At 52.3% G+C, this 27,207-nt stretch overlaps 1 protein-coding gene across 3 annotated transcripts in view; it reads left to right on the top strand.

The window, feature by feature from the left end:
- The window catches only part of ARHGAP44 (Rho GTPase activating protein 44), a 158,280-nt gene that overhangs the window by 117,438 nt on the left and 13,635 nt on the right, over positions 1-27,207 (top strand). For all 3 annotated transcript variants that reach the window (XM_028499018.2, XM_028499019.1, XM_024127756.3), the window contains 9 exons: positions 5,546-5,657; positions 6,058-6,139; positions 9,804-9,884; positions 12,717-12,830; positions 13,439-13,530; positions 15,510-15,690; positions 22,230-22,247; positions 22,939-23,160; positions 24,679-24,836. In XM_028499018.2, coding sequence (XP_028354819.1) covers positions 5,546-5,657; positions 6,058-6,139; positions 9,804-9,884; positions 12,717-12,830; positions 13,439-13,530; positions 15,510-15,690; positions 22,230-22,247; positions 22,939-23,160; positions 24,679-24,836 — 1,060 coding nt within the window. The remainder of the gene's footprint in view (positions 1-5,545; positions 5,658-6,057; positions 6,140-9,803; positions 9,885-12,716; positions 12,831-13,438; positions 13,531-15,509; positions 15,691-22,229; positions 22,248-22,938; positions 23,161-24,678; positions 24,837-27,207) is intronic.

The following is a 27,207-nucleotide window of genomic DNA, read 5'->3' as shown; positions in this document are numbered from 1 at the left end:
GGACGCACAGGCTCAGCGTCCATGGCTCACGGGCCCAGCCGCTCCGCGGCATGTGGGATCTTCCCGGACCGGGGCACGAACCCGTGTCCCCTGCATTGGCAGGCGGATTCTCAACCACTGCGCCACCAGGGAAGCCCACCAATCTGTTCTTTGTAGCTATGTCTTCTTCTTCTTCTCCTTCTCCTCCTCCCCCTCCTCCTCCTCCCCCTCCTCCTCCTCCTCCACCTCCTTCCCCCTCTGATCCTCCGCCTCCTCTTTCTCTAATTGAAAAAATAGACCTTTTAACATTTTTGATCATAACCTTTTTATAGAGATCCTGAAAATATGATTGATACAGACATTAGAAAGCATTTCATATGAGCCACATGTAAAGAGACATTGGTGACTTGTTTTTCTTGTGTAAATGTTTTCCTGGGAGATGGACCTCATCTTTGGCTTCTTATACAGGCAATTTAAAAATCATTACTCCATCTTCATTTAATCTGATCAGCCAATCAGTATTTATTTAGGGCGTTTATTACTGAGCAGAGTATAAAAGAGTGAGATGGGGGCTTATGAACTTACGAGGGGAGAGGAGTCTAGCATCTGTCACATAAACCTGATTCATTCAAAACAGTCAGTAAGCACTCTAAGTATCACTAGGTCTGGGGGTGCAGAGAGGGAGGGGGCAGAAGGGGAGGGCGCTGATGAACGATGAAGCTGTATGTCTGCCGCCCCCTGTAAGCCAGGCGTGTTTTAGATTCAGCTATTTGGAATGGTTGGGAATAAAGGGGCTTTTTGACCCCATTTTAAGTGCCAGGCATTTTCATGTATATTACCAATGAAAAGATGGTGAGGTCTTTTCAGCCCCTGAGCGATGGCTTCATGGAGGGAGGTGAACTTGGCTTATTCTTTCCCCATCATTTGTTTTTAATTATGGAAAAACTGAAAGACGGAAGAGAAGATACTGCACCTCATCTCCTGGCTTTTGGTCAGCCAGGTCCATCTCTACCTTCACCTTCCTCCCCGGCCCCTGCCTGGACGTTTTGAAGCCTATCCCAGACATTCTGTCATTGCATCTGCAGGACTTCAGTGTGTGTGTCTCTGAAAGATAAGGAATGTTTTTAAATGTAACTGTACAGTATTATTCTATAAAAAAAGTGAAAAGAATGTATTGCTGCCTTCACATGCCTACTCAGTGTGAACAGGGTCTGGAAGATCAGGTCCTCCGACTTCTCCCGTGTTGTCTCCTGACTCTCCCACCTGCTCTTTCCGGACCTTTCCGCCTCTCACCAGGCCTCACTCTCACTTGCATTGTCCGCCCCACCCTCCAGCTTTGGTTCAGCTCTTCTCCTTTAATAACAAGTAGGCTCGGGTTGCCCCAAGCCTAGAAAAATCTCTTCTCTTAATCCAACCACAGCCTCAAATTCCTTCCCTTGCACTTTGGTTTTGTGTTTTATGCTACCCAATTTCTTTTTAAAAATTTTTTATTTTATTTTTTATTGAAGTATCACTGATTTATACCACGTTGTGTTAGTTTCATGTGTACAGCAAAGTGATTCAGTTATACATATATATATTTCATATTATTTTCCATTATGATTTACTGTGGGATATTGAATATAGTCCCCTGTGCTATACGGTAGACCTTGTTGTTTATCTCTTTTATGTATTGTAGTTTGTATCTGCTAATCCCAAACTCCTAATTTATCCTTCCCCCACCCCCGTTCCTCTTTGGTAACCATAAGTTTGTTTTCTAAGTCTGTGAGTCTGTTTCTGTTTGGTAAATAAGTTCATTTGTATCATTTTTTTAGATTCCACATATAAGTGATATCCTATGATATTTGTCTTTCCCTGTCTGACTTACTTCGCTTAGAATGATGATCTCTAGGTCCATCCATGTTGCTGCGAACGTTATTATTTCATTCTTTTTTTTATGGCTGAGTAATATTCCATTGTATATATAGACCACATCTTCTTATCCATTCATCTGTTGATGGATACTTAGGTTGCTCCCATGTCTTGGCTGTCGTGAATAGTGCTGCTGTGAACATAGGGGGTCATGTATCTTTGCTAGTTAGAGTTTTCTCTGGATATATGCCCAGGACTGGCATTGCTGGATCATACGGCAACTCTATTTTGAGTTTTTTAAGGAACCTCCATCCTGTTCTCCGTAGTGGCTTGGGCTACTCAGTTTCTTAAAGTAGCTCTCATCATCTGTTGCTCCTGCATCCTCACCACCACTCACTCACTCACTCTTCTTTTTTTGGTCCCTTCTGCCCCCACGACTGGGCTGAAGCTGCCGTCAGTGGTCCCCAGGGATCCCCACTGCTACTTCCCATGACTTAGTCCAGCCGCCTTGGCCATCACTGCCCGTGAAGTTGCTAACATAGTCCTCCTTGGAGCCAGCTCTTCCCTGGACTCCTGCCCCCGGCCCCCCGCCCCTGCCGGCAGCATCAGGGCAGCATGGGGGGAATCTGCACCGCCCGGCCCCGCCCTCTTCTTACTCTGATCTTCGCTGCAGTGCCGTCACCCTCTCTGAGAGCTTCGCCTGACCTTAGTCAGGACTCCGGGTTCTCGTCCCCCTGTGGGCTCCACTCCTGAGTTTTCTGCCATGTCTTCAACATTTCCATGCAGATTTTCCTCTCACGCCCCAAAAACTGGACTCACGAGCTATTTTAACAGCCCTCCCACCCCTGCACCCCTGGTGTTTGTCACTGCATGAAGCAGCCGTCTCAGTGACACGGTCAGAAATCTAAAAGCTTCTCTTTGAAAACTCTGCCCCCTTCGCTTTGACTCCGTCCATCACCGGGTGTGGTTGCTCTCCCCCCAGGGCCGTGGCGTGGCTTGACGAGGGTCTCGCCCGCTCCTTCAATGCATGTGCAGCCTGCTTTGGGGCTGTAGCAGCCTTACGTAGGCACTGGTCCAAACGTGCTCATGAGGCTTCCTCACGGGGGTGCCATAGAGCTTTGGTCATTGATTTATCTGACATACCCTATCCTGAGAAGGGGGCTAGCAGTCTTAGCAGGCAGAAAACTCAGTGTTCCGGATGAGGCGTGTTTTTTTCCTGAAGGAACCTGGAAATCTGAGTGGCCGTAAACAGTTAAAGGAGCAAGGGGGATCCTGCCAGCGTCTCAGTGTCTGGGCTGCATCATATAATTCAAGGAGCTGAGCGGGTGAAACAAACCAACGGGTCTTCCACCTGCGTCTACCTTCCCTGTGACTTGGGGGCTCCCCTCTGACTCTGACCTGCTCGCGTCTCTCCTTCCACACGCCCCTGGCTTCCTTCTCCCTTTATGCGGCAGTAGCTCACTTTTGCAGCGGTTCACGTGGAAGAGGTGACAATGACTTGAAAGTAACTTTACGAATAAAACATGAAGGGGCTGCAGGAGGCGGAGGCATTGCTACCTCGTAACCACCCCCAGTCTGCCCATTCCCTGAGGGCATGGCCTTGATGAGTTCCTCCAGGTGTAGCCCTGTGCCTCCTGAGATACGCAGACACAAAGACGTACACACACAAAGATGCACACACACAAAGACACAAAGACACAGACACACACAGAGACACACACAAAGACAGAAACGAACACACAGACACACACACAAAGACACAGATACACATACACACAAAGACACAGACACAGACACAGACACAAAGACACAGACACACACACAAAGACACAGACACAGACACAAAGACACGGACACACACAGAGACACAGGTGCACACACACACTGTAGACCTTTGTGCGTGCATCCACCTCCTAGACCTCCAACTCTGACCAGGTCTCAGTCAAAGTTTTCTCCAAAATATATCCTTTTTTTAAAATTGAAGTATAGTTGCTGTATAATATTATATAAATTACATGTATACAATATAGTGATTCACAATTTTTAAAGGTTATACTCCATTTATAGTCTTTATAAAATATGGGCTGTATGCCCTGTGTTGTACAGTATATCCTTGTAGCTTATTTTATACCTAATAGTTTGTACCTCTCAATCCTCTACCCCTATATTGCCCCTCCCCATTGGTAACTACTAGTTTGTTCTCTGTATGTGTTGAGTCTGCTTCTTTTTTGTTATCTTCACTAGTTTGTGGTATTTTTTAGGTCTCACATATAAGTGATATCATACAGTGTTTGTCTTTCTCTGTCTGACTTATTTCACTTAGCATAATACCCTCCAAGTCCACCTATCTTGCTGCAAATGACACAGTTTCATTCCTTTTTACAGCTGAGTAATATTCCGTTGTATATAGACACCACATCGTCTTTATCCGTTCATCTGTTGATGGGCACTTAGTTTGCTTCCCTAGCTTGGCAATTGTAAATAACGCTGCTGTGGACATGGGGGTGCATGCATCTTTTCAAATTAGTGTTTTTGTTTTTCCAAAATATATCTTAAATACACAAGAACGGGAAGTCGAAGTGCCCAGGGTTCATTTATCCAACAAATACGTACGGAACCAGAACGCTGGGTCACCCCGTACTGGGCGCTGGGGACACAGCTGTGGGCGAGGCTTGGGTCCTGCTCCTCCAGTATTGATAAACGGTGATGGGAAGGATGCACCTAGTTGATCATGGAGGAACGGGGTGGGCAGACTGCCTGTCAGGTTTTTTAAATTAATTAATTAAATTTATTTATTTATTTATTTTTTAGTTGACCGCGTTGGGTCTTCGTTGCTGCGCGCGGGCTTTCTCTACTTGCGTTGAGCGGGGGCTACTCCTTGTTGCGGTGCGCGGGCTTCCCATCGCGGTGGCTTCTCTCTGTTGCGGAGCACGGGCTCTAGGCGCGCGGGCTTCAGTAGTTGTGGCTCGCGGGCTCAGTAGTTGTGGCTCGCGGGCTCTAGAGCGCAGGCTCAGTTGCTGTGGCGCACGGGCCGAGTTGCTCCGCGGCACGTGGGATCCTCCCGGACCAGGGCTCGAACCCGTGTCCCCTGTGCCCAGGGTTCATTTATCCAACAAATACGTACGGAACCAGAACGCTGGGTCACCCCGTACTGGGCGCTGGGGACACAGCTGTGGGCGAGGCTTGGGTCCTGCTCCTCCAGTATTGATAAACGGTGATGGGAAGGATGCACCTAGTTGATCATGGAGGAACGGGGTGGGCAGACTGCCTGTCAGGTTTTTTAAATTAATTAATTAAATTTATTTATTTATTTATTTTTTAGTTGACCGCGTTGGGTCTTCGTTGCTGCGCGCGGGCTTTCTCTACTTGCGTTGAGCGGGGGCTACTCCTTGTTGCGGTGCGCGGGCTTCCCATCGCGGTGGCTTCTCTCTGTTGCGGAGCACGGGCTCTAGGCGCGCGGGCTTCAGTAGTTGTGGCTCGCGGGCTCAGTAGTTGTGGCTCGCGGGCTCTAGAGCGCAGGCTCAGTTGCTGTGGCGCACGGGCCGAGTTGCTCCGCGGCACGTGGGATCCTCCCGGACCAGGGCTCGAACCCGTGTCCCCTGCATTGGCAGGCGGATTCCTAACCACTGGGCCACCAGGGGAGTCCCTGCCTGTCCGTTTTGCTTTTGTGCCTTGGAGGTTCAGGCTGTCCTGTGACCCTCTGTCCTGTCGGCAGGGCCTCTTCCGAGTCGCCCCATCTGCCTCCAAGCTAAAGAAGCTCAAGGCTGCCCTGGACTGCTGCGTGGTGGATGTACAGGAGTGCTCAGCAGATCCCCACGCCATTGCAGGTGGGCCTCGCAACTGGAGGGGCCCCGGGGGACGGGGCGGGCGTGGAGGGTGTGCGGCCACGTGCCGGGGCCGCTCGAGCCACGGGCTTCCCAGCATGCTCCACGCATGTCCGCTCAGGACCCCGCTTGAGCCCTGGTGGCTGTGGCCCTTGAAGGGAGGCCTTCCCATCCCCTACCTGCCAGGGGAAGGGGCGAGGGTGGGAAACATGAGGGAGGAGGCCAGTGTGATGCCCAGCCCGGGGCCCACGGCCGCGCCAGAGCCTCAGATCCGGTCACGCGGCAGCCACTGTGTGACCTTGTCACACGGGTGGGGGAACCGTCCCCCACGGTGACGCCGGCTGGTAGCATGTGTCTCTGCCGTGTCCCAGTGGCTCACGGACCGTATGGTGTTCACGTCCAGGAGCTTTGAAATCTTACCTCCGGGAGCTGCCAGAGCCTCTGATGACTTTTGAGCTCTATGATGAGTGGCTTCAGGCTTCCAAGTGAGTACAGCACGTTTCGGGGTGTCTTCTGGGTTGTGGTTTATCTGGAAGTCTTTATTGAAATTGTGAAAGCATGCCACCTGGGATCCAGCGAATCCCTTTCTTGGTACGTGTCACGGGGAAAGGCTCGTACGTGCGCCCGGAGAGGTGTGTACCAGGGTGTTGATCGCGCGGTCACCTTGAATAACGGGAGGGGATGACTGAATAAAATACGGTATAGCTACACTCTCACACGCCCGGCAGCACTTTGAAAAATGGGTTGAGCTAGTCCTGCTCACGTGTAAAGATACGAAGGTTTAATTTTGAGTGAACTAAAGTTAACGGGGACCCACAGGATAGTCTGTTGTTTTAAAAAGAAGAAATACAAAAAAACACTCAAAACGATACAGTTTTAGGAGTGCCTCTATAAGTGTGTAACTGCATGAAAGAAGGTTCTGGAAAGGCTCACACTGGAGGGTGGGGGTGATTCCTTCTGGAGAGAAGAGCAGGACAAGGGAGTGGTGACAGGGGTCTTTACCCTCATCCGTAATAGGTAAAAAACATTAACAACAACTAACGAATAACTAACATCAAAATACAATGTCCGGGCAGTGGACACCGTCCCACTTTCCTGAAGGTGAGCCTGGAGGGGGGCCTCAGCAGGGAGGTGGCAGGAACGAGGCCCAGACCCTGGTCGTGCATCGGGAGGATGGGGGTGTGGAGATCGGGGGGCTGGTGGCCAGCAGGTGACGCCCCAGCCACGTCACCTGTGTAGCTCCGAAGCGTGGGATTCCTGGCTTCCTTCCTCACTTGGTTCGGGATTAGGATTGTATTATGTATTTTCTTTGGCCCTAAGTTAAGAGCCGACTTTAGTACCTGCTACTGTTTGGAGGAATCGGTTTTTACTGAGTAAATGGACATGGCTAGGGGGGGACACAGGAGAATGGGCACCAGAGAGGCTGGGAGAGATGAGGGTGGAGATGGTCCAGGAGAAAAAGATACAGGAGGGAGAGGAACGTTTCATGGGAGGACTGAGCTCGGTGCCCATGAAAGGATGATTTCTGGGGGTCTCTGGTCATGGGATTTAGTAGTGAAAAGCAGCCAGCCGAGCTGCTCCAAAAGGATGCTGGAGTGTGTATGTGCTTCTGTAAGAGGTGGGGCTGCAAGAGAACCCAGCTGACCTGGAAGTGAAGCCAGGCTGGCGTGTGCGGAGTTAGAGAAAGCTCGCTCCGGTTACCGTGCACAACTCTGGTTTTTTGTCCAAGGTAGAATAGAGAGGATGCATTTTCAAAGGCTGGCTGACTGCCTGGTATTCCTGCATCTCATGGTGGAAAGTGAGTTTTAGAGCCCACGAGGATACTAAGAATCACAGGTGATGCCATTTGTTGGGTGTTTATTAGAGGCTTGTCGTGGTTCTAAGCTCATTATCTGTTTTTAACTCATCTGATTTTCACAACAACCCTATGAAGGGGGTTGTGCTGTTTTCCCTATTTTATAGATGAGGAAGTCGAGTCACAGAGCAGGTGTTCGTGGCAGGTCACCTGCCGTCTAATAAATGACAGGATGAGGATTTGATTGCAAGGAGTCCGGCTCCGGGCCCCCCGTGCTTAACGGCACTGCACGCCTCTCTAGAATGACACGGGGGTCCCGGGGGTGATGATGCGTGAGGACATATCTTTTGATGGACACGGCCCCTTTTATTCACTCAGTGTATGGGTGGTCTTGATAACACTTACCAGCTGGAGGAGGAGAGGGCAGCCGGGTGCTTCGGGGCGAGAGGGAGACCGTTCCCGGTGATTTACAAAGCTGGGCTCCATTAGGAAACGGGGGTGAGCGGATGCCTCGAAGGGCTCAGGCCTTTGAACCGAGGGAAAGCAAAGGCCTCTTTCTGCCCCTGGAGGAGAGGCACGTTGGGCGGGAAGATTCTGGGCATGGTGGCGGCGGCCACCGAGGCCACGGGCTCTAACGGAGGTAATTTTGTCCCAGGACAGCCACCTTCAACCCTCTGTGTGCATCAGTCTCCTGCGAAGCTTTAAAAGGTACCCAGGTTCAAGGCCTGGACCTCCTTTTCAGAGATTCTGGTTTAATCCTCTTGGTTTCAAAGCTCCCAAGGCTACTGGGTTGATAACCGTTGACCTTTTGGTGAAGGTGAATCTCACCAAAGAGCCACACGCACCCTAACGGGGGACTGGCCTTCAGGGGAGCTCTGCCACGGGCTGGGCCACCCAGGAGTCGGGCTGGGGGCTGGCAGGAAGCAGCAGAAGCAGCAGTGAGGGATCTGCCGGGCAAGGTGGCCTGGGACCTTGCTGGTCCCGTGTGCTGAGTGTTTCCATGCAGGAGCCGCGCCGAGCAGCCCAGAGGCCGAGCCGTGCCTACCAGAGGCGGCAGGAAGGCCCGAGGCTCCCGTCACTGCCAGGACTTCTCCCTCTTCGTGCTGGCCGTCCCCTCCCATGCGACTGTTCCCCCGAAACCTTTGCCTGCTGGGCTCCTTCTGACCCTTTGGGCCCGCCTTCCTGGCACCCGGCTGTCGAGCAGCTGGCAGTCAGGATCCGTCCCATATCCCCGGTGTTCCTTCTCTGCGGAGAGCTGAGCTGCGGGCTCGAGGCTGGGCTTGTGTAGCTGGTTAGATTGTGAGCTGGGCTGGCGGGGCAGGGCCGGGGAGGCAGCGGTCTCCTCTGATTGCATCCTGCTTCCCAGCCCTTGGGACACTGCCTGACACACGGGAGCCCCTCGGTACGTGGGTGCTGATTTTTATTGAAGGGCAGGTCTTGGCAGTATCTGCCCTTTCAAGGGTTGAGGAGTGGAAAAGGGAGATTTTCTTGCCTGGGTCAGGATGGAAGGGAGGACTTCTGGGGACCCGGCGATGGCCACTGCCCTGCCTTGGGCCCCGGGTCAAGGGGTCAGAGCTGGGCCTCCCCGTCGGCGTTGGCTTTTTAGTTTTTCTCGAGAAAAGGTTCTTTGAACATAAGGCCTTCCTAACCGTGTCAGCCTTGATGTAGGTTTTCATGAAGAGTAAATTAAAAAATGTAGTCCTATAAGTAATTTCTTTTAATCCTGACAGGGTTTATCAATAAAGAAACCCTTAGAGCAAATCTTTTTGTAGAGTAGAGAATCCTTTGGTCATGGAAATTATCCACCTCTGAGTTATGTCTTCAAGGGTCAGATGTCCTTATGTCTGTATGAGTTCATGTAATTTACTTGTTCAGAAGGTGTTTATTGAGCATCTGTTATGTGCCAGATGACAAGACACTTCGTGTGCATTAACTAATACCCGTGGAACAGGCCAGTCAGCTGCCACCGTGGTGTGAAAGTGGGGTTGACCTGTTTCTGGTGTCCTGTTGCTGTGACAGAATCGCCCTCCTGATGACACCACAGCCCCGCCCACTCCAGAGCAGGTGTCTGGCCTCTGCCCTCCTCCCTTACCTGCTGCCCCAGCACCCGTTCACCTGGGCCGTGTGACCTGTGTAGGGGAAGTTTTGTTCAAATAGCCCAGGCAAGACAGAAAGAGACCTTGGAGGGGGAAATAATAAGAAACCAAACATTTGAATGGTAATAGTTTATTGATACGATCACTAACAACGGCTGGTTCCTTTTTCTCAAATATTTCGCTGGCTGGTGAATATGAATCCTGGTGGGACTTCATCCATTCGTGCTCAACCAATGGCTTTTCCCGTTAATTTCCCAGCATCCAGGAGCAGGACAAGAGGCTCCAGGCTCTGTGGAATGCTTGTGAAAAATTGCCCAAGGCCAATTACAACAACATCCGGTGAGTGGACCCTGGAGACGCCGGGTCAAGGTTATTTAAGCCTCAGACACGTGTTTCCGGGCCAGAAGGCATGGTCACTGGCAGGCATGGTGTTATATGGTGTCCAAAGCATGGTTAACACGCAGGGTCTCTTTTCAACCTCAAGCAGCCCTGGGCGGCTGTGAATTACCGTTCTGCACATGAGGAAACAGACTAAAAGGGGCTGTGAGACTTTGCAGGCTACCTGAGCAGCTGTTGGCTAATGCAGTTAAGTTCTTTGATTTGCAAGGAACAGAGATGAATGCAGGCTGTTTCCAGATATCGGGGGTTTATTGTAAAGATGGGTGCCCGTGGACACTGCGGAGAAGCTGACCAGACCCTGGGCTGGACTTGGCAGGTGTGTCCTGGAGCCAGGCTGCAGGAAGAAGAGGCTGGGAGGATATTCTGTGGTTTCCACCTTTCACCAGCAATTTTCCACGAGTCTGTCTCTTACTTTTCTTGCTACCACCAGGATTTCACTTCCTGCCGCCCCTGCAGATCTTTTCCGTCCCGGGCTTCTGCCCCTTCCCACTTTCTGCTTCCTCCACACTCTGTCTGTGCCAGCATTGCCCCTGGTCCTCCTCCTCTCCTGGGCACTTCCTTAGACGCAGATTTTCAGCTTCAGCTGCTGCCACCTGCCTGATTATTTCCGTTTTCCTGTTAAAAATCCCAGGAGCGACTTTTCATGACTTAAACATAGAATTACTGTACGACCCAGCAATTCCACTTCTGGATGTATTTCCCCCCAAATTTTGAAAGTAGGGACTTGATTTTGTACACCTACGTTAATGACAGCGTGATTCACAATAGCCAGGAGGTGGGAACAGCGCAAATGTCCAGCGACGGATAAACGCGTGAACAAGGTACCATGCAGTGCAGCGTTCAGCCTGCAGAAGGAAGGACACTCTAATGCTTGCTACAGCGTGGATGAACCTTGAAGGCCTTGCGCTGAGGGAAGCCAAACAAAAGGACAAATACCGAACAGTTCTACTCATAAGAGGTCCATAGAGTAGTCAATTCATAGAGGCAGAAAGTAGAGTAGAATGGTGGTTGCCAGGGGCTTGGAGGGGGTCTGTCATTTAATGGGTGCAGAGTTTTAGTTTGGGGTAATGAAAAGTGCTGGAGATGGATCGTGGTGATGGTTGCATCACAGTGTGAAAGTATTTAACGCTACTGAATTATACACTTTAAAATGCTTAGGGCTTCCCTGGTCTCGCAGCGGTTGAGAGTCCGCCTGCCGATGCAGGGGACGCGGGTTCGTGCCCCGGTCCGGGAGGATCCCACGTGCCGCGGAGCGGCTGGGCCCGTGAGCCATGGCCGCCGAGCCTGCGCGTCCGGAGCCTGTGCTCCGCAACGGGAGAGGCCACGACAGTGAGAGGCCCGCGTACCACAAAAAAAAAAAAAAAAAAATGCTTAAATTGGTCAATTTATATATACAAAATTGAAAAACAAAATCCCAAGAGCAAGAATCAGATCGGTATGACTCTTCAAGTGTTGCTAGGCCACCGGCCAGCCCGTGGATTGACTCAGCTCAGGTCCCACGTCCTGGTCCAGGCCTGTGTGGCCTCTTGGAGGGTGTGACGTGGCAGGCGGGGCTGTGGGTAGAGGTGGCCCCCCGGCAGCTCTAGGGGCCTCTGCGGTCTTGCCGCTCCGTGGGCAGGAGGTCAGTCAGCAGTTCCTGAAGGAGCCACTCCACTGTTGTCCAGGCAGAACGGGACTGGACCCGCCACCTGCGTAACTGAGTCCGGGGCCTCCGTGCAGCCTGGCAGGTCTGGTGTGGTCCGTGAGAGCTCTTTTTGTGCTTCATTTGTGCACAGCTCACTTACTGATTTTTTTAAAATAATAGCTTTATTGAACTACAATTCATATACCATTGTACCCTTTTAAAGTGTACCGTCGAGTGGCTTTTTGTAAATCTGTAGAGCTGTGCAGCTATCACCACTGTCTAATTTTAGAACATTTTCATCACCCCAGAGAGAAACTCTGTGCGCAGTAGCAGTCGTTCCCCGTTTCTGCCCGGCCAGTCCTTGGCAGACACTCATCTATCTACATTGTGTGTCTGTTTGCCCGCGCTGGGCACTTCCTAGAGATGGAACCGTTCAACATGGGGGTCTCTGAGTCTGGCTTCTTTCACTTGGCATCATACGCTTCTGAGGTTCATCCGTGTGGTAGCATGTGTCGGTATTTCCTTCCTTATTAGGGCTGAGTAGTAGTCTGTTGTCTGGATGGATTGCATTTGAGTCCTCTGTTCATCCCTTGATGGACATGTGGGTGGTCTCCCCTTTCTGGCCGTGATGAGTAATGCTGCTGAGAACATTTGTGTCCACGTTTGCGTGTGGACGTATTTCTCTAGGAGTGGAATTGCTGGGCCACGTGCTAAGTCGAGGTTTGACTTTTTCTTCATTGGCTCTCAGAGCCCCACTGAGGTTAACCCCGGGGGATGCCACCCCTAGCATGTAAATGTCCCCACCAATGACACCTACACACTGCTTCTCACCTGTGCACACAGGGAGGATGGCAGGTGACAGAGGTTTGAAAAGAAGGAAGGACTTTCAGTCATCGTGCAGTGGGTGAGAAGGAAAGATGGAGAATGTTTCTGGCCAGGGTTAATCGAAGCAAATGTTGACAGCTAGCCGAGTGAGAGCCGAGTCCGTCTGTTTTGGGAGCATTCTCGTGTCCTGACGCGTGACACGTCTTGATTATATTTTAGGATGTAGGAATCTTGTTATCGGTAAGAGAAGTTTCCACCCGGTGCTGGGGAGCACGGCTGGTTTTGAGCCCTTGTTAAACCTGGCCCTTCTCACTTCCTTTCAGATACTTGATCAAGTTTTTATCCAAACTCTCAGACTATCAAGATGTCAACAAGATGACTCCCAGTAACATGGCGATTGTGTTAGGACCCAACTTGCTGTGGCCACAAGCGGAAGGGTGAGTCCAGGGAGGAAGGGGTGCGTGGGTCACATTGGGGGCAGGATGCCGCTGGGGCCTGGGCCGGACGGCCGGGGCCCCGGATAGCCACCAGCCTCATGTATGTGTCAGGTCATATGTCTGTCTTGGCCTGCTCCTTCTTTAGACTCAGGAGGAGACCCGGCATTCTTCAGATCTTTCCCATTGGTGGTCTCAGAGCTAGGCCTGCAGTCAGGGTCTTCCGTGAGCTCCTCTGAGTCAGCGCTAGGCACGGCAGGCTCTTCCAGGCCTCCCTGGCCCCCTGCGGACAGCACACATCCCAGCCTCTGAGGGACGGAGGGCTGTCTCAAAAGGGAGAACAGAGCTGGGAAAAGGATGAATCTGGCAGTTATGAGAATCGTACCTCACACCGAAAGGTGCCTCGTACTTGGCGATTTTGAGTATGTTACTTGCCCGTCTCCCGTAGGGAGGACTTCTGGGGCATCTGCATCCCGTAGAGGGGGGAGAGAGGTTCAGAAAGGCGAAGTGTCCGTCCTGAGAGGATGCTTGCTCTCAGACTTCTGGTCCAGGGCCCCTTCCCTGCCTTGGCCGCTCACCTCGCCCTGCCCTGCTCTGTCCTGTGCTCACAGGAACATCACGGAAATGATGACCACGGTCTCGCTGCAGATTGTCGGTATCGTCGAGCCCATCATCCAGCACGCAGACTGGTTCTTCCCCGGGGGTACGTGGCAGCATCCGGGTGTGGGAGTGGGCTTCTGTGGAAAATGGGAGTGTCGCTGTGAGTTCCGAACCTCTGAAACCTTTGAGTACCACTGGCCAAAGGTGTGTGTATATTTGGTTTGTTTTTAATCGTCCTACGCACACGCACACGCACACACGCGCACACATACACCACTCAGGGATGGGGTCAAGTCATGGCAGTTTCTTACTGTCATCCCTGGTCAAGGGAAATTCTGGCCTGAAGGTGCTGTGCTAACCATGCCCTCAGATTTTATTGGTCTGACATCTACACCATAGTTTCTTTAAATCTGTCAATCATGAAATGCTGAAGCAGGAAAAAAAAAAAAAAAGAGAGAGATGTTATGCTCTGTAGATGCAGAGGATGAACCTGGATTTGAGGTGAACGTGAACTTTTTTTTTTTTTTTTTGGCAATAGTCATGCCTCCTTTCCATATATATTTTTTTAACATCTTTGTTGGAGTATAATTGCTTTACAATGGTGTGTAGTTTCTGCTTTACAACAAAGTGAATCAGTTATACGTATACATATGTTCCCACATCTCCTCCCTCTTGCGTCTCCCTCCCTCCCACCCTCCCTGTCCCACCCCTCTAGGTGGTCACAAAGCCCCGAGCTGATCTCCCTGTGCTATGCGGCTGCTTCCCACTAGCTAGCTATTTTACGTTTGGTAGTACTAGAGAATGGACTTGAGGACACGGGGAGGGGGAAGGGTAAGCTGGGACAAAGTGAGAGAGTGGCTTGGAGATGAACATGAACTTTTATTCTGGGCTGAGGGATCACCTGGGTGCCATCCATTCATTGCGCTAGGCTGTGTCCTTGGAGTTGCCCTCAGCATGTAAAGATGGGGCTCAGAGGCAACAAGATTCTTTTTTGTACCTCGTTCAAAATGAAGCTCTCAAGACAGCTGCCTAAGATGGAGTTTCATAAATGTTCTTAGCGTGGAAGCACCATTGGATAAGGGAATGGCTCGCAGTGGTGACAGCTTTGGAGAGACAGACAGCAGTTGTTACATTAAGTTCAGTGTTTGCTTTTTAAAAAAGTACTGTGCCTTATGTTTAGTAAATATTAAGGGTATGCTTTCGGCTGTGCGACAACAAACTATTAACTCGTGTGGGGATATAATATTAACAATTCTCTGCTCTGTTCATCAGAAGTAATCACTTAGTGCTGATCTAACATTAAAGAAGTTTGATTGTCTTTTGGCTTCATGTGTTTTCACCGTGACAGCTCTGAAATAAGAGTTCAATTGATGACACAGTCGGGTGAGGATAGGAAATCAGGATAAAGAAGTATAGGAGGTAGGAGGTAAAGGCATAATTCTGTAAGTTCTGTGCTCATTCGTTGTCATTGCACATAAATAGGCTGTGACCAGGAAAGGATGAGACTAGAATCCATTTGATAGCCCACAATCTTAGTGAGATCTCTTTATTTCTAATCCTTTAAAATTTCTTTTTGGTTTTCCAGAAAGACATCATCGTCATCTACAGATAATAATATTGCCTGTTATTTTCTTTTCTTGACTAATTCCATTGGCTAGCACTTCTTCAGTAGTGTCAAATAACAGTGTTGAGAGTGGGCATTGCTCTTTTTCCTGATATGATTTAGACCGCTCTGGCATTTCACTTTTAAACATAAGGTTTGAGATAGATTATTTTGCCTTTTTGAAAAAGAAAGTACCCATCTGTTCCTATTTGGCTAAATTTGTTTTGTGAATCACAAATGAAAAATGCTTTATTAAATGCCCATCGTATTACACGCTAGGTGAGCACATGTGTTCACCTGGTAAGAGGATGAATTATATTAAGATGAATTAATATCAATAGATGATCTAACACTGAACCGTGGCACAAGATTTTCAGGGGTGACACATAAAGAAGTGGCCGTCTCTGCTATCTCCCTCCTGCCCAGGAAGGGTATGGCCGACCCACAGACCCTGTGCACCCATTCTGTCTTCCCCGCAGAGATAGAGTTCAACATCACGGGCAATTACGGGAGTCCGGTGCACGTGAACCACAATGCCAACTACAGCTCAATGCCCTCCCCAGACATGGACCCTGCCGACCGGCGCCAGCCCGAGCAGGCCCGCCGGCCCCTCAGCGTTGCCACGGATAACATGATGCTGGAGTTTTACAAAAAGGATGGGTATGAGCTAGCATCCCTTTCTCAGTGCTGGGGGTTGTGGGATGGAGGGATTGATTCAGATGGGATGACAGGAGGGCTGCACTTACCAGCAGCAGTTTAAGGGGGTTGTGTCTGTTAGCATGTCAGTTCATTCTTGATGCTTCCGTCTGTGCTATTCGGGGTGCTAGGCTTGCTTCCCACCCTTCGGCCGGAAGTAAGTGCAGCCTTCCGAGCTGACGGTTGTGATCAGTATTGACTAGTTCTCATCAAAAGAAAAAAAAAGTGGGTCAAAAGGGGAACCTGAGAGAAAAAGATACTAAACACTTTATTTTGACTCAAAATTTACAAACGTGCATCAGTTCTCAAATCTTCAGAGGTTTTATTCTGATGATGGGTCTGCTCGTCTGCACCCCTCAGCACCATTCTGGCATCAGTAACACCTGCAGTGTGTAGTTTAACATTCCCAGTTTCAGTCTCTTTAAAACAGATTGAAAACCTAAACCTTGAAGCAATCTGAGTGTAAAATCCTTGTAAATTTCTAAGAGCTGTTTTCCCGTCTTTTATGATTGACACCTACACCTACTTTGATGCAGTTGTTATGAGACTCATAAATGCGCCCAGCTTAATTCGCATAGGAATGACCCTCTTGCACCCATATTAGATCAGCTCACATAATATGTAATTGCATGATGTGATTCCCATAAGAAGTCAAATGGGCATAAACAGGTTTCCTAACGAGCACAGCTGATTCATGGGAGGTGTCAGCTCAGCCCTGGCACCCACATACGTGGGCCTGAGTCATCGGCTAATGTGTCCTACGGAGGAAAGGTTGAAAAACCCACAACTGTGGAGGTACGTGAGTCTTACTTTCCACCCCTCTTCTCTTCTGAGTGGGAGTCGACCTTGGAGACCCACACCTGTGTCCTGTGATGATGGGGGAGTGTTCGCAAGGACCAGTGTCCCTGCTTGTTCCCTTCCCCACCAGAGACCCTTCCCGTGAGAGGCGGGTGCAGGGTGTTTCTCTGCTCTGCGCTGTTGTTCATTGCATTCTGTCTGGTGGGGAGAGAAAAGCTGGAAATTCTAAGAAGTTAAAGGGAGTAGGGGGAGATGTCACCAATCTATAAAAAAAAAAAAAAAAAGAGCATACTTAGAATCTGATCTTTGCCTCATGGGGGAGAGAGACAGAGATGCAGAGAGAGAGGGAGAGAGCTAGCAAATGCATTGGAGTTTGTTTTTAAAACTCAGTTTAAAGTGACTCAGTTCCTGTGTGATGCCCTGGAGGGAGCAGTTCTGGTCCTTTGGTCCCAAGTGTTTCTTCATCGGAGGTGGGCTCCACCCTGCCAGACCTCGTCAGATTCCCAGTCCCCTCTGAAAAGCCATCCAGATGCCCCCTCTGTGAGAAAGTTACCACCGTGCAATCTCAGGGCATTCAACACCCACTGGCCCCTGCGGTATGGTCTTCTGAGTACAGAGAGCCAAGGTCCTTGGGATTTCCGTGGACAGACTGCCGTCCCGCTGGGACCCCAGGGGCTGCAGGCAGCTTTACACATGCTGCTGGGCCCTTACCACCAGAGGGGTTTTAGGGGTATACAGAGGCTAGAACTACACAAGTCAAACCACCTCAGCTGGTGCTGTGTGGACTAGTCAAGCTGTCCCTGCCCAACTCTCCCAAAATTGTGGATTTGTGGCCCGGATCAGGAAGCTACTAAATTTCGAGGGTGGTTTGTTATGCAACTAAAGATAATCAGAACAAGCTTAACAAAAAAAAAAAAAAAAAAAGGATACCAAGGTTCTGCGCCCGCGCAGCTCGGTGCAGCTGCTCTATCCAGCCCTGAAGCCTGATGTGCCTGGTAGCCAGTTCACTTGCGTTCTGATCCTGAGGGGGCCTCCACCAGGGCCAGCCGACAGCAGCCCCCGAATCCGCGAGGATATTTACACCAGGGCTAGCGGCCTCCCTCAGAGCTCAGTTTAGTGCGTGACTCACCCTCAGCCTGTGCTTGAAACTGCTCTGCAGGGGTCTTGTCTCACCGGCACCCCTGCCCCCGGGCCTTAGCCTGGACGTTCTGTCATTTGGAATAAGCACATGTAATCGAGAAGTTCGGGAGCGAAACGAACAGTGCTCTAGGGAACACTAGTTCCACTGATGCTAGGCTATGTTGGGGCGGGAGGCAAGGAGCGGGAAATCTGGGGTCTCTTGTTCCTGAAACACAGGATTCGACACGTCGAAACCCCTTTCTTGAGTGTATGACTTCTTAGGGTCTTTTACACGCTGTGACGTGCCATGCATCTTCACAAGGGGCCGTGGCATCATTTCCCCAATTTATTAGGTCATAAAGCCTGTTGTCATGAGAAGGTCAGAACTCGTGTTCCAAGGGACTTGTTTTTTTCAGTTGTGGATATTGAGGTCCTCTGCAGACCTAGTGGAAGGATGGAGAGCCTCCAAAAGACAGCCACCCTGAAAGGGGTTATGTCGTGGATAGGGGGTGCAGGAATTTTACTTCAGAGAGAGCCCGAACCTGGGGTAAAACAAGCTTACCTAGAAAGTTCTGGGTACCAGGGGAAACTCTGACTCGTATTTGGGGGTTGGACTGGTCAGCTGGGCCTTTGGGAGGTGCATTCTTGGCCCAGGCCCGGCCTCTGCTTCCACATTTCCAGGATTTACACATCTGTGGATGCTGAGACCAGGTCTGTGAAATGTTGCCAGGTGACTCCAGGTTTTATTTGTACTGGGGAGGTGAAGAAACTTTGCTGTTATGCATTTAGGAGAGGAATCATCCCTAGAGGAGCTGGAAATACCGGATTTTGGCCTTCCTGGGGGACTGCAGACAAGGCTAAGCCGGGATTTTTAGGATCCTTCTTATTCACCATTCACCTTGGCCCCCGCCCTAACACTGCTGCTCGACCTCCAAGTTCACCTTAAACGGTGCGGGAACTCCCAAAGCTTCTGTGGGTTTTGGGGGAGATACCAGGTTTTCTTTCCTCCTTTCTCTTGGTGGGTCTTTCCCAAGTGTAACTGATCTCTAGAACGAAAATCGAAACCTTTCCGATCCCTGTAGACTTGAATACCTCAAAGCCATACGTTGGCTGACATCTCTGGTTAGGACTGCTCCTGGCCAGGATTCAAAAACAGCATGACGGGGGACTTCCCCGGCGGTCCAGTGGTTAGGACTCCGCGCTTCCACTGCAGGGGGCACGGGTTCAATCCCTGGTCAGGGAACTAAGATCCCACGTGCCGCACGGCGCAGCCAAAAATGAATAAAATAAAAGCAGCATGACAGATGTCTACCCTACAGAGGCCAAAAGAAAAACAAAAAGCAACCACTAACCCCTGACGGCTCATCACCTGGAATGGTCCACAGCAGACTTCTGCTCTCAGTCATACATGTGTTCTCTCTGTAGCTACCTGTTCTTATGCTGGAGTCTCCAACTGTCAGATTTTTTTTTTCCCCTGGGGCAGGCCTTCGTCTCCTAATTTTTAAGGTCCTAGATCTTATCTTTTCCCCGTGTGGCCTGCCAGGTTACAGACTTTAAAACAGGAATGCCACTCCATTTCCTGAGTCAAGGAGACCTGTTCCATGATACAGTCTCTCATGGAAAATACGAAGTGTCGCTTAGGGTAGGTTCCCCGCAAACATGAGGTCCCTGTAGAGTGGCAGGAGTGAAGCAGGGTAAAGTAGACCTCAGCGGGGCTGCCTTGCCAAGGTGGGGATTTGCCGGCTGCCCTGCCCTGCGTGAATCCTGAGGGTGAGCCCCTTGTCACCTTCCCTTAAAGGAGGAACGGGAGCCACGAGTCTCAGGGTCAGCTCCCCAGGTGCTGCAGGCCCTCGCCTCCCATCACCTTGCTCCCTCTTTAGAAGACCCAGGAAGTCCAGAAGGGAGGCTCTGCCCAGGTCCCCTCCTGGGCCCTGCCACGTGCCCCTGTCTTCTGCTTATTGATTTCCTAACCCTTTGCTTCTCGGAGGTTCTTCCTGGCCTCTGGTTTCTCACTCCTCCCTTGATTCAGCCATAAAGGGATCCGAAAACCAAGTTCCTCTCGTTTTCACTGGAAGCAGTGGCCATGGGAAGTCTTTGACATCCATACGAGATGTGGGTATCTGTACAGTGACTTCTAAGGGAGTTGGTTGTTTCTGATTGATTGAACTTGGTCGTTTTTATTTTATTTTATTATTTATTTATTTATTTAGGCTGTGTCGGGTCTTCGTTGCTGTGAGCGGGCTCTCTCTAGTTGTGGCGAGCGGGGGCTACTCTTCGTTGCGGGGCGCGGGCTTCTCACCGCGGTGGCTTCTCTTTGCTGCAGAGCACGGCCTCTAGGCGCGTGGGCTCACCAGTTGTGGCTCGTGGGCTCACTAGTTGTGGCGCACGGGCTTAGTTGCTCCGCGGCGTGTGGGATCTTCCCGGACCAGGGCTCGAACCCGCGTCCCCTGCATTGGCAGGCGGGTTCTTAACCACTGCGCCGCCAGGGAAGTCCCAGTTATTTTTAAATAACACGCAGTTCTTTGATTCTGGTGACTGTTGCTTCTTTATGTGATAAAACAATGAGCTGAAACTTGTGACCTGCTTACATAACCTGGTTGTATTCTTCCACCTCTGAAAAGCTCCCCTCTCGCAGCAGCGTGCCAAGCAATTTTGTAATTTTTGTCTTTGGGTGGAGTTCTGGCTAGACGTTCGGACACTTAAATCTACCAATCTGCCGAGCAAATCTTCATTTGCTTCTGAAGGTAATATGCTTTGAGGCCTCTGAGAGTATTGCTGTTGCCACTGTGATTGATTCGCTTTGTAAAGATTTTTATTGCCTTTTATATGAAGGAATTAGAACGCTCCTAGAATACTGGCGGGAGTGTAAAATAGAACAACCGCTTTGGAAAACAGTTCGACGGTTTCTGCAAAAGTTAAACATTTACCCACCATGTGATCCAGCCGCTCTATCCCTAGATATTTACCCAAGTGAAATAAAAGCGTATGTCTGTCTATACAAAGACTTGAAAAAAAAAAAAAAAAAAAAAGATTTTTATTGCCTCTTGAAAATGTCAGTGAACCTTTGATGTGTGTTTCCTGGACACAGAGGACGCCGCTTCCCATGTGAAAGTCACTTCAGCCGGGAGAGTGGTGATACAGTCGGCACAGCTGTCTCTCTATAAAAGCAGGGCTGTGCGTTCCACCTCTCGACTCTTGGCTGCTGACGCTTTGCCGATGATATTTAGCGGGTCTCGTTGGTCCTCCCCGCAGCCGTGTCCGCCCCTGGGTAAACCAGGAGAAGATCCCAGGGAGCCTGGTGTCTGGGGTCAACAGTGCTGGAAGGTGCGTTTGGAAATAAAAGGTGTCCCCCACCAGCCCTGATTCCAGAGCCCACGCCTCTCACCCCAGGCGGGGAGGGTCTTTCTAAGTGAGAGAGAATAGGGCAAGGAAGAGAGCACAGCGTGAGCCCTCCATCCTCCAGGGCTTCTGTGGATCTCGCCACGGGAAAAATCCCGCCCTCCCCGCCAACATTGCAGCTAAGTGGTATCAGTTTGCTTCCCCAAGTGGAGTATTAAGCTTTTTGCTCTTTTTCAGCCTGATAGACTTGGAAGCCCAAGGGGCATAGTTTGATACTCCCCTGCAGCCCGCTTTAAATACCGGGGGACGCAATTGGACCCCGCCCCAGAGTTTTGAGCGGCCTCCAGGGGTGACTGGATCTCGTATAGAAGGTGCTTGTTTATTGGTGGAGGGTCCTCAGAGGCGAGATGACTTTCAAGGTGGGTCCTGGAGGGGGACTGACCGCCCCCAAGAGGCCTTGGAGATGAGACATACCAACAGTGACACTCGACGGGAAGGGGTCTCCGGGTCCCCGCCCCCAGGGGAACATGTGTCAGAAGCCGGCCGCCCCCTGTGTGCTCGGCTGTAGCATCGTTCTCCTCTGTGCGCCTCACGGAGGGTCCGTCCCCGCCCATTTCCTTAAAGGACCCACATCCCACCTGCGACAACCGACCCCCGAACGTGGACCTTTTCTGTGAATCCTGCTGTCCCTCCGTGAGGTGGCTAGGACGTCAGGGTGTAATAGCTCTTTGCTTCTGACCAGCGTGAGTACGGCCCTCTGTGCACGTAGGCAGGGGAGACGGGCGCTGGCGGGTGTTCTCCCTGCGTGAGTGTCCGGGTCTCCCCCCGCGCTGGAAGGAACGGCTCCGGCCTTAGTCGGTGAGGGCCTCGAGTGCGTACCGTGGAACCAGTTACCTCCTAGGCCCGAGGAAGGCGTGCTCCACCTTCTCAGTCGGTCCCTGAGAAGAGAGCGGACTGCCACCACGGATTGCTTTCCTCCCTTATTCCCGACCAGTGTCAGCTCTTCGGCTTCTCTCTCTATTCCCCTGCAAGCCTGGCAGGAGGATTTTCACCCGTACAAACGGAAAAGTCACCTTAACTGGAGAGGCCAGCTAAACTGGAACAATTTCATGGCACAGGAAGAGCCCCAGGCTTAGCCTTGACAGACACCCAGAGACAAGACAGACCTTGACGGGGACAAGCTGTGTGTGTCCCAAGGAGGGCGCAGTTTTCTCGACACTAATATCTGTATGTTTCTGTCCCTGCAGCCTTAGGAAAATCCAAAGGTACGGTATCGTTGGGTAGCCGCGAGGCCACGCTCAGCCTCTGACCACTAAGCGAGCTATGCCTTAGGGAGCTCTGCAAGCGGGGGGAATGTGTGTGGCTGGTTGCTTTGGCCGATCGACTCAAAGCCGACTGTCTTCCCCTCGTTAAAATGGAGTCGGGGTGGGGACAGAGGCGTGATCAGCCCTTCCCTGCCGTGTGGACCCTGCGGAGGTTGGAGCTCAGCCAGCAGCCTGGGGCTGGCGCAGGAATCCCGAGGCTGCCCCGTGCTCTCTACCCCCAAGTGACAAAAAGAAGACAGATGGATGTTCAGATGTCCCCTACTGGCTGGTGCCCTGTTGTAGTCCGATGTGCTGCCCCTCCCTCGCTGTCGCGCCCGCCTCCACCTCCCACTTGGGAGGAGTGGGTGCCCCCCCCCCGTGGGGCCGCTCTCTGCTCGGAGGGAAGCTTGGATTCTGGGGGGCTTGTTGGGCGGGCGTTGGTCCTCAGGCCAGCGGTGCCCGGGCCGCTGGTGGGAGCCCCGCCCGGAGCTGCCGGATGCTCAAGCACGTCTGTCCGTGGAGCAGGGCTGGCAGCTGCCTCGCTTTCCTGGTCCAGGAGATGCTCGGGCTGCGCTGCGGGGCGCTTGGCGGGGGAGGGAAGCCCGGCGCCCGGCGCGCGCCGCTAAGCCCGGGTGTCTCTGTCCCCGGCCAGCATGGGCGTGAGGGTCATGGACACGTCGTGGGTGGCTCGACGAGGCTCCTCGGCCGGCCGGAAGGCGTCCTGCGCCCCGCCCACCATGCAGCCCCCCGCCCCATCCGCGGAGCTCGCCCCGCCCCTGCCGTCGCCCCTCCCGGAGCAGCCCCCCGAGGGCCCCGCGGTGCCCGCGCTCTCTCCGTCCGGCCTCGGCCTCCAGCCCGGGGCTGAGCGGGTCAGGTAAGCAGGGCGCTGTCGTCCTCCCCCCCCCCCCCACCGGCCTGGGTCAGTCTGGCCTGCGGTGCACACTGGGAGGGGCTGGTCTGGGTGTGCTGCATCCACTCGAAGCCTCTTGGCGTTGGTCATTTCCCCCCTTTTCGAAGCATCCTGGTTTGGCTTCTGCAGCAGGTAAGTCATTCACAGACCCCTGGATTATCAGGTGGAGCCCAGGCTTTCCAAGAACAGCATCCCAGGCACACGTGTAAGGTTGCAGCTTGCTAAGGCCAGGCGAGGAATCTGAGTCCCCAGCTCCCTGGGTCCCCCTCCTATGCTATTACAGCTTCCCTAGTTTGAAATTTAGAATTTCAGTGTTTCTCCCTTCCTCTCCTCTACCTTTAGACGCCTAGGGACCATTTTACTGCTAAAATGGGTGCAAATCAGGTAAAGAAAGGAGGTGCCGTGGTCATGCTGGGCCTGGTGACCTTTGCAGCCTGTGGTGTGGCTGCATCTCATTCTTGCGGAGGAAGAAAAAAGACGGGGAGCACGCTCATTCCAGCGCTAGTTCCATGAACTTTTATGCAGGGCAGCCCTTGTCGCTCCAAAGATGAAAAATGCAATCTGAGCCGTCAAGGCACACGTCACGGCACGTGGTCGTTCATACCCAGGGGCGCAGGGGAAGGAGGCCATCCCTGGCCCTTCCTTGAAAGGGACGTGGTCAGAGGAGATTCTAGGAGTGGGGGTTGCACAGGAGACTGCTTTGCCGTTTGTTTCTGTCTGTCCTAAAGCAGCAGTTCAGAGAAGCAGGAAAGCTCCTTCACTCAGAGGCACTGTGCCTTCTGTTAGGGTGTGTAGTATTCCTCCACGGCCACCGCTGGAAAAACTTTGGAGACTCTGGGAAGCCAAACCTCTAAACCCAGTCTTTGCATGTACGCGTGCACACACACACAACACGTACACACGTACACACGTACACACATACACACAAATACCAACCCCCTAAGTGAAGAGATTGCAGGGGTTTTTTTGTTTTTTTTTTTTTTTAATGAGTAGAAGGTATTTTCCCTGAGAAATGGGGAAGTGACAATCAGAGTTGGGGTGGGAGGGCAGTGACCCTGGATGGCGTGGTTGCTGATGGCTCCACTGGAGAGGACGAGGGGTCGCCAGCTCTGGCCGTGGACTCGTGGGCTTCAGTTTCGTTTGAGGGATGTGGGAGGGGAGAGGGAGTTCAGCAGGAAGCAGCGGCTGATGGCCGGCAGAGGAAATGGACAAACAGGAGATTTGCTGGGATGGCCTCCTGCTGGAGAGAGGGCAGAGGCCAGGAGAGGGAGCTGGCCGCGGGTGCCACACGGGGGTGAGGGTGGAACCCAGGCCCTCAGAGCCCCAAGAGAGGACGGTCACCTCCGTGGGCATCTTTGAAGGCTTTCGGAAGGGCTGAGAGGACCATACGTGCCTAGAGGAACATGTATTCAGTTCACAGTGCTGAGGCTGAAGTTACCTGAGTTCAGGGGCTTTCTTTTGTCCTGTGTGCTTGTGTTTCAGCACTTCTAAAAGCAAGGAACTTTCTCCAGGATCTGGGCAGAAAGGAAGTCCAGGTTCCAGCCAGGGGACGCCCAGTGCAGGGATGCAGCCCGGGATGCAGCCGGGCGCCAGCCCCAGCCAGCTGCCCGCAGACCAGAGTCCTCACACCCTCCGGAAAGGTATGTCCCTGCCGCCGGGCTCGGGGGGGCTCGGGGGGCACGGGCCAGAGAGCTGTCACACCGTCTGGAAACATTTCCCTCCACCCTCACGGAGATGTAGAAACTGGTTTCATGAAAACTTACTGCGCACGAGAGCTTTGGGAAGTTAGCCAACCCCAAGAGGGGTCGTTCCTTCGTTATTCCTCAGTTTACTCATCTGAACAGTGGGCTCGAGGGTGTGGCGGGGGCAGACACGGGGCACCGCTTCCCGTCCACCAGGACCTTTCTGCAGAATCATCGCCCAGGATGACACGTGTCTTCATCGACTCTGCCAGGCCTCCCACCACCATTTAAAATGCAGCGTTGGAGTCTTCTCCCGGGGCCCCCTGGCCCAGCTGGGGTCCAGCCCGGCTGCCTACCCCTGGATTGTTTGCAGGAGGGGACACGGGGGCGGAATTGAGCCTGTTTCTGCAGGAGGCCTGCCCTTTGATATTTCTTCGGTGGAGGCCTGAGCATTGGTCCACCGGCCCGTGAGCTGCCCACCCCAGATTTCTGCCACTGAAACCCACTGCAAAGGGCCCCGTTATTCTCCCTGAACTGATTCCCCAAAGCCGAGACATGCTCCATGGTGATATTTCATAAATGGGGGCTGCGTGGAACGTGTGTTAATGAGAACCACCTTTTTTTCCACCTTCTGTCATCACGAAGTCTGTAAGGTGCTTAAAATAGCACATTGTCTGATTTGTTCTCAGTTCGGGCCTGTCCAGCTTCTAGGTGTGCCTTTAGCTCCGGGACGTGGGACCGGGCTGGTTCTCCTTATCCTCACACAGGGCCCCTCCCGGCCATCCTGGCTGCGGGCTGCTGTGTGAGCCCATCATCCGAGCCTGCCCTCACCCAGCCCTTCCGTCCTCCTCATCCCCATTCATCCCTTATACGCCCTACAAATGTTTGTTGAGCCTCTGCTATGTGTAGAGAGCCCCGAGGCTCTAACAGAGCAGCAGACGTAGCCTCTGCAGACGGGTGGACGTGGAACCGTAGTACAAGGGTGTTGCCGCGGGACCACCCGTGGTGAGCTCAGGACACCGAGGGTCATGTGAGGGCACCTTGCAACGCAGGAGGTTGGCCAAAGTGGCAGTGGAGGAATTTGAGCATGCCAGGGCTTTATGCAGCAGTAACACGTTTCCCGTGCGGTCCCGATAGAATTCTCTGGCTGTCTTAGTTTACACGGCTTTTACCCCTCCCCCAGCTAAGCAGGGCAGGGTGATGGCTAAGCTGTTCCTCTGTCAGTGGGGTCGGGGCTCCTGTTCCAGGCCACGCGGCTTCCCAAAGCCAGTGGGACATTGGCCCTCTCGTTCTTCACAGCCCATTGGACCCAGGCAGGGGTTTCCCAGGTGATATTCAGCAGCTCAGCACCATCATTTGAAAGGCACACCGTTACCCACAAATGGCACACTAAGTGTTGTTTTGTACCCCCTCAGTCTTTTGACGATGTGCCTACCGTCTTACATCATGACCTAGGCCTGTCCCTACCCGGGGTGGTAAATGTCGCCACAGACATCACGGTGATGTCACTGCATCCTCCGTCTTCCGGCTCCCTCGGGGGAAGACGTGTTCAAGCACTGACCCCTAGAGTCTCCACTGGATGAGAAGCACGTAACGCCTGCATCAGCCAGTAGGGCTGAAAAGTGGTTTTAAGTCAGGACTGTGTGCTGCTTGACACACATGATCCCATGTAATTATTACAGTACTGTGGAGCAAATGTGATTCTTTCCAGTGCATACAAAAGGTTTATTTTATTTATTTTTAAAAATTTATTTTGGCTGTGTTGGGTCTTCTTTGCTGCGCGCAGGCTTTCTCTAGTTGCAGCGAACGAGGGCTTCTCTTTGTTGCGGTGCGCGGGCTTCTCGTTGCGGTGGCTTCTCTTGTTGTGGAGCACAGGCTCTAGGCGCGCGGGCTTCAGTAGTTGTGGCACGCGGGCTCAGTAGTTGTGGCTCGTGGGCTCTAGAGCGCAGGCTCAGGAGTTGTGGCGCACGGGCTGAGTTGCTCCACGGCATGTGGGATCTTCCCGGACCGGGGCACGAGCCCGCGTCCCCTGCATCGGCAGGCGGACTCTCAACCACTGCGCCACCAGGGAAGCCCCATACAAGAGGTTTAAATAAAATCCCCCAGCTTGCAGCAGCTGAGACGGGATAGGAATTTGAACCCGAGTTGATGGGACTCAGGAGAGCGGGACCCTTACTTTTCCACACCGCGCACCAAGGAGCCAGGGAGGTACACGCGGCATCGTTGGAATAGATTCTGTTCCGTCGGGGGGGGTGGGGAGTAGGGGGAAGCACGATGCCTCCTTGAGGGCTTAAAAAGACAGTTTCCTCGAGAGTAAGTGCCACCCACA

This window comes from Physeter macrocephalus, chromosome 14 (assembly GCF_002837175.3).
Source record: "Physeter macrocephalus isolate SW-GA chromosome 14, ASM283717v5, whole genome shotgun sequence".
Taxonomy (NCBI): Eukaryota; Metazoa; Chordata; class Mammalia; order Artiodactyla; family Physeteridae; genus Physeter; species Physeter macrocephalus.
The sequence above is the reverse complement of the archived record's forward strand: the minus strand, read 5'-3'. Positions and strand labels throughout refer to the sequence as shown.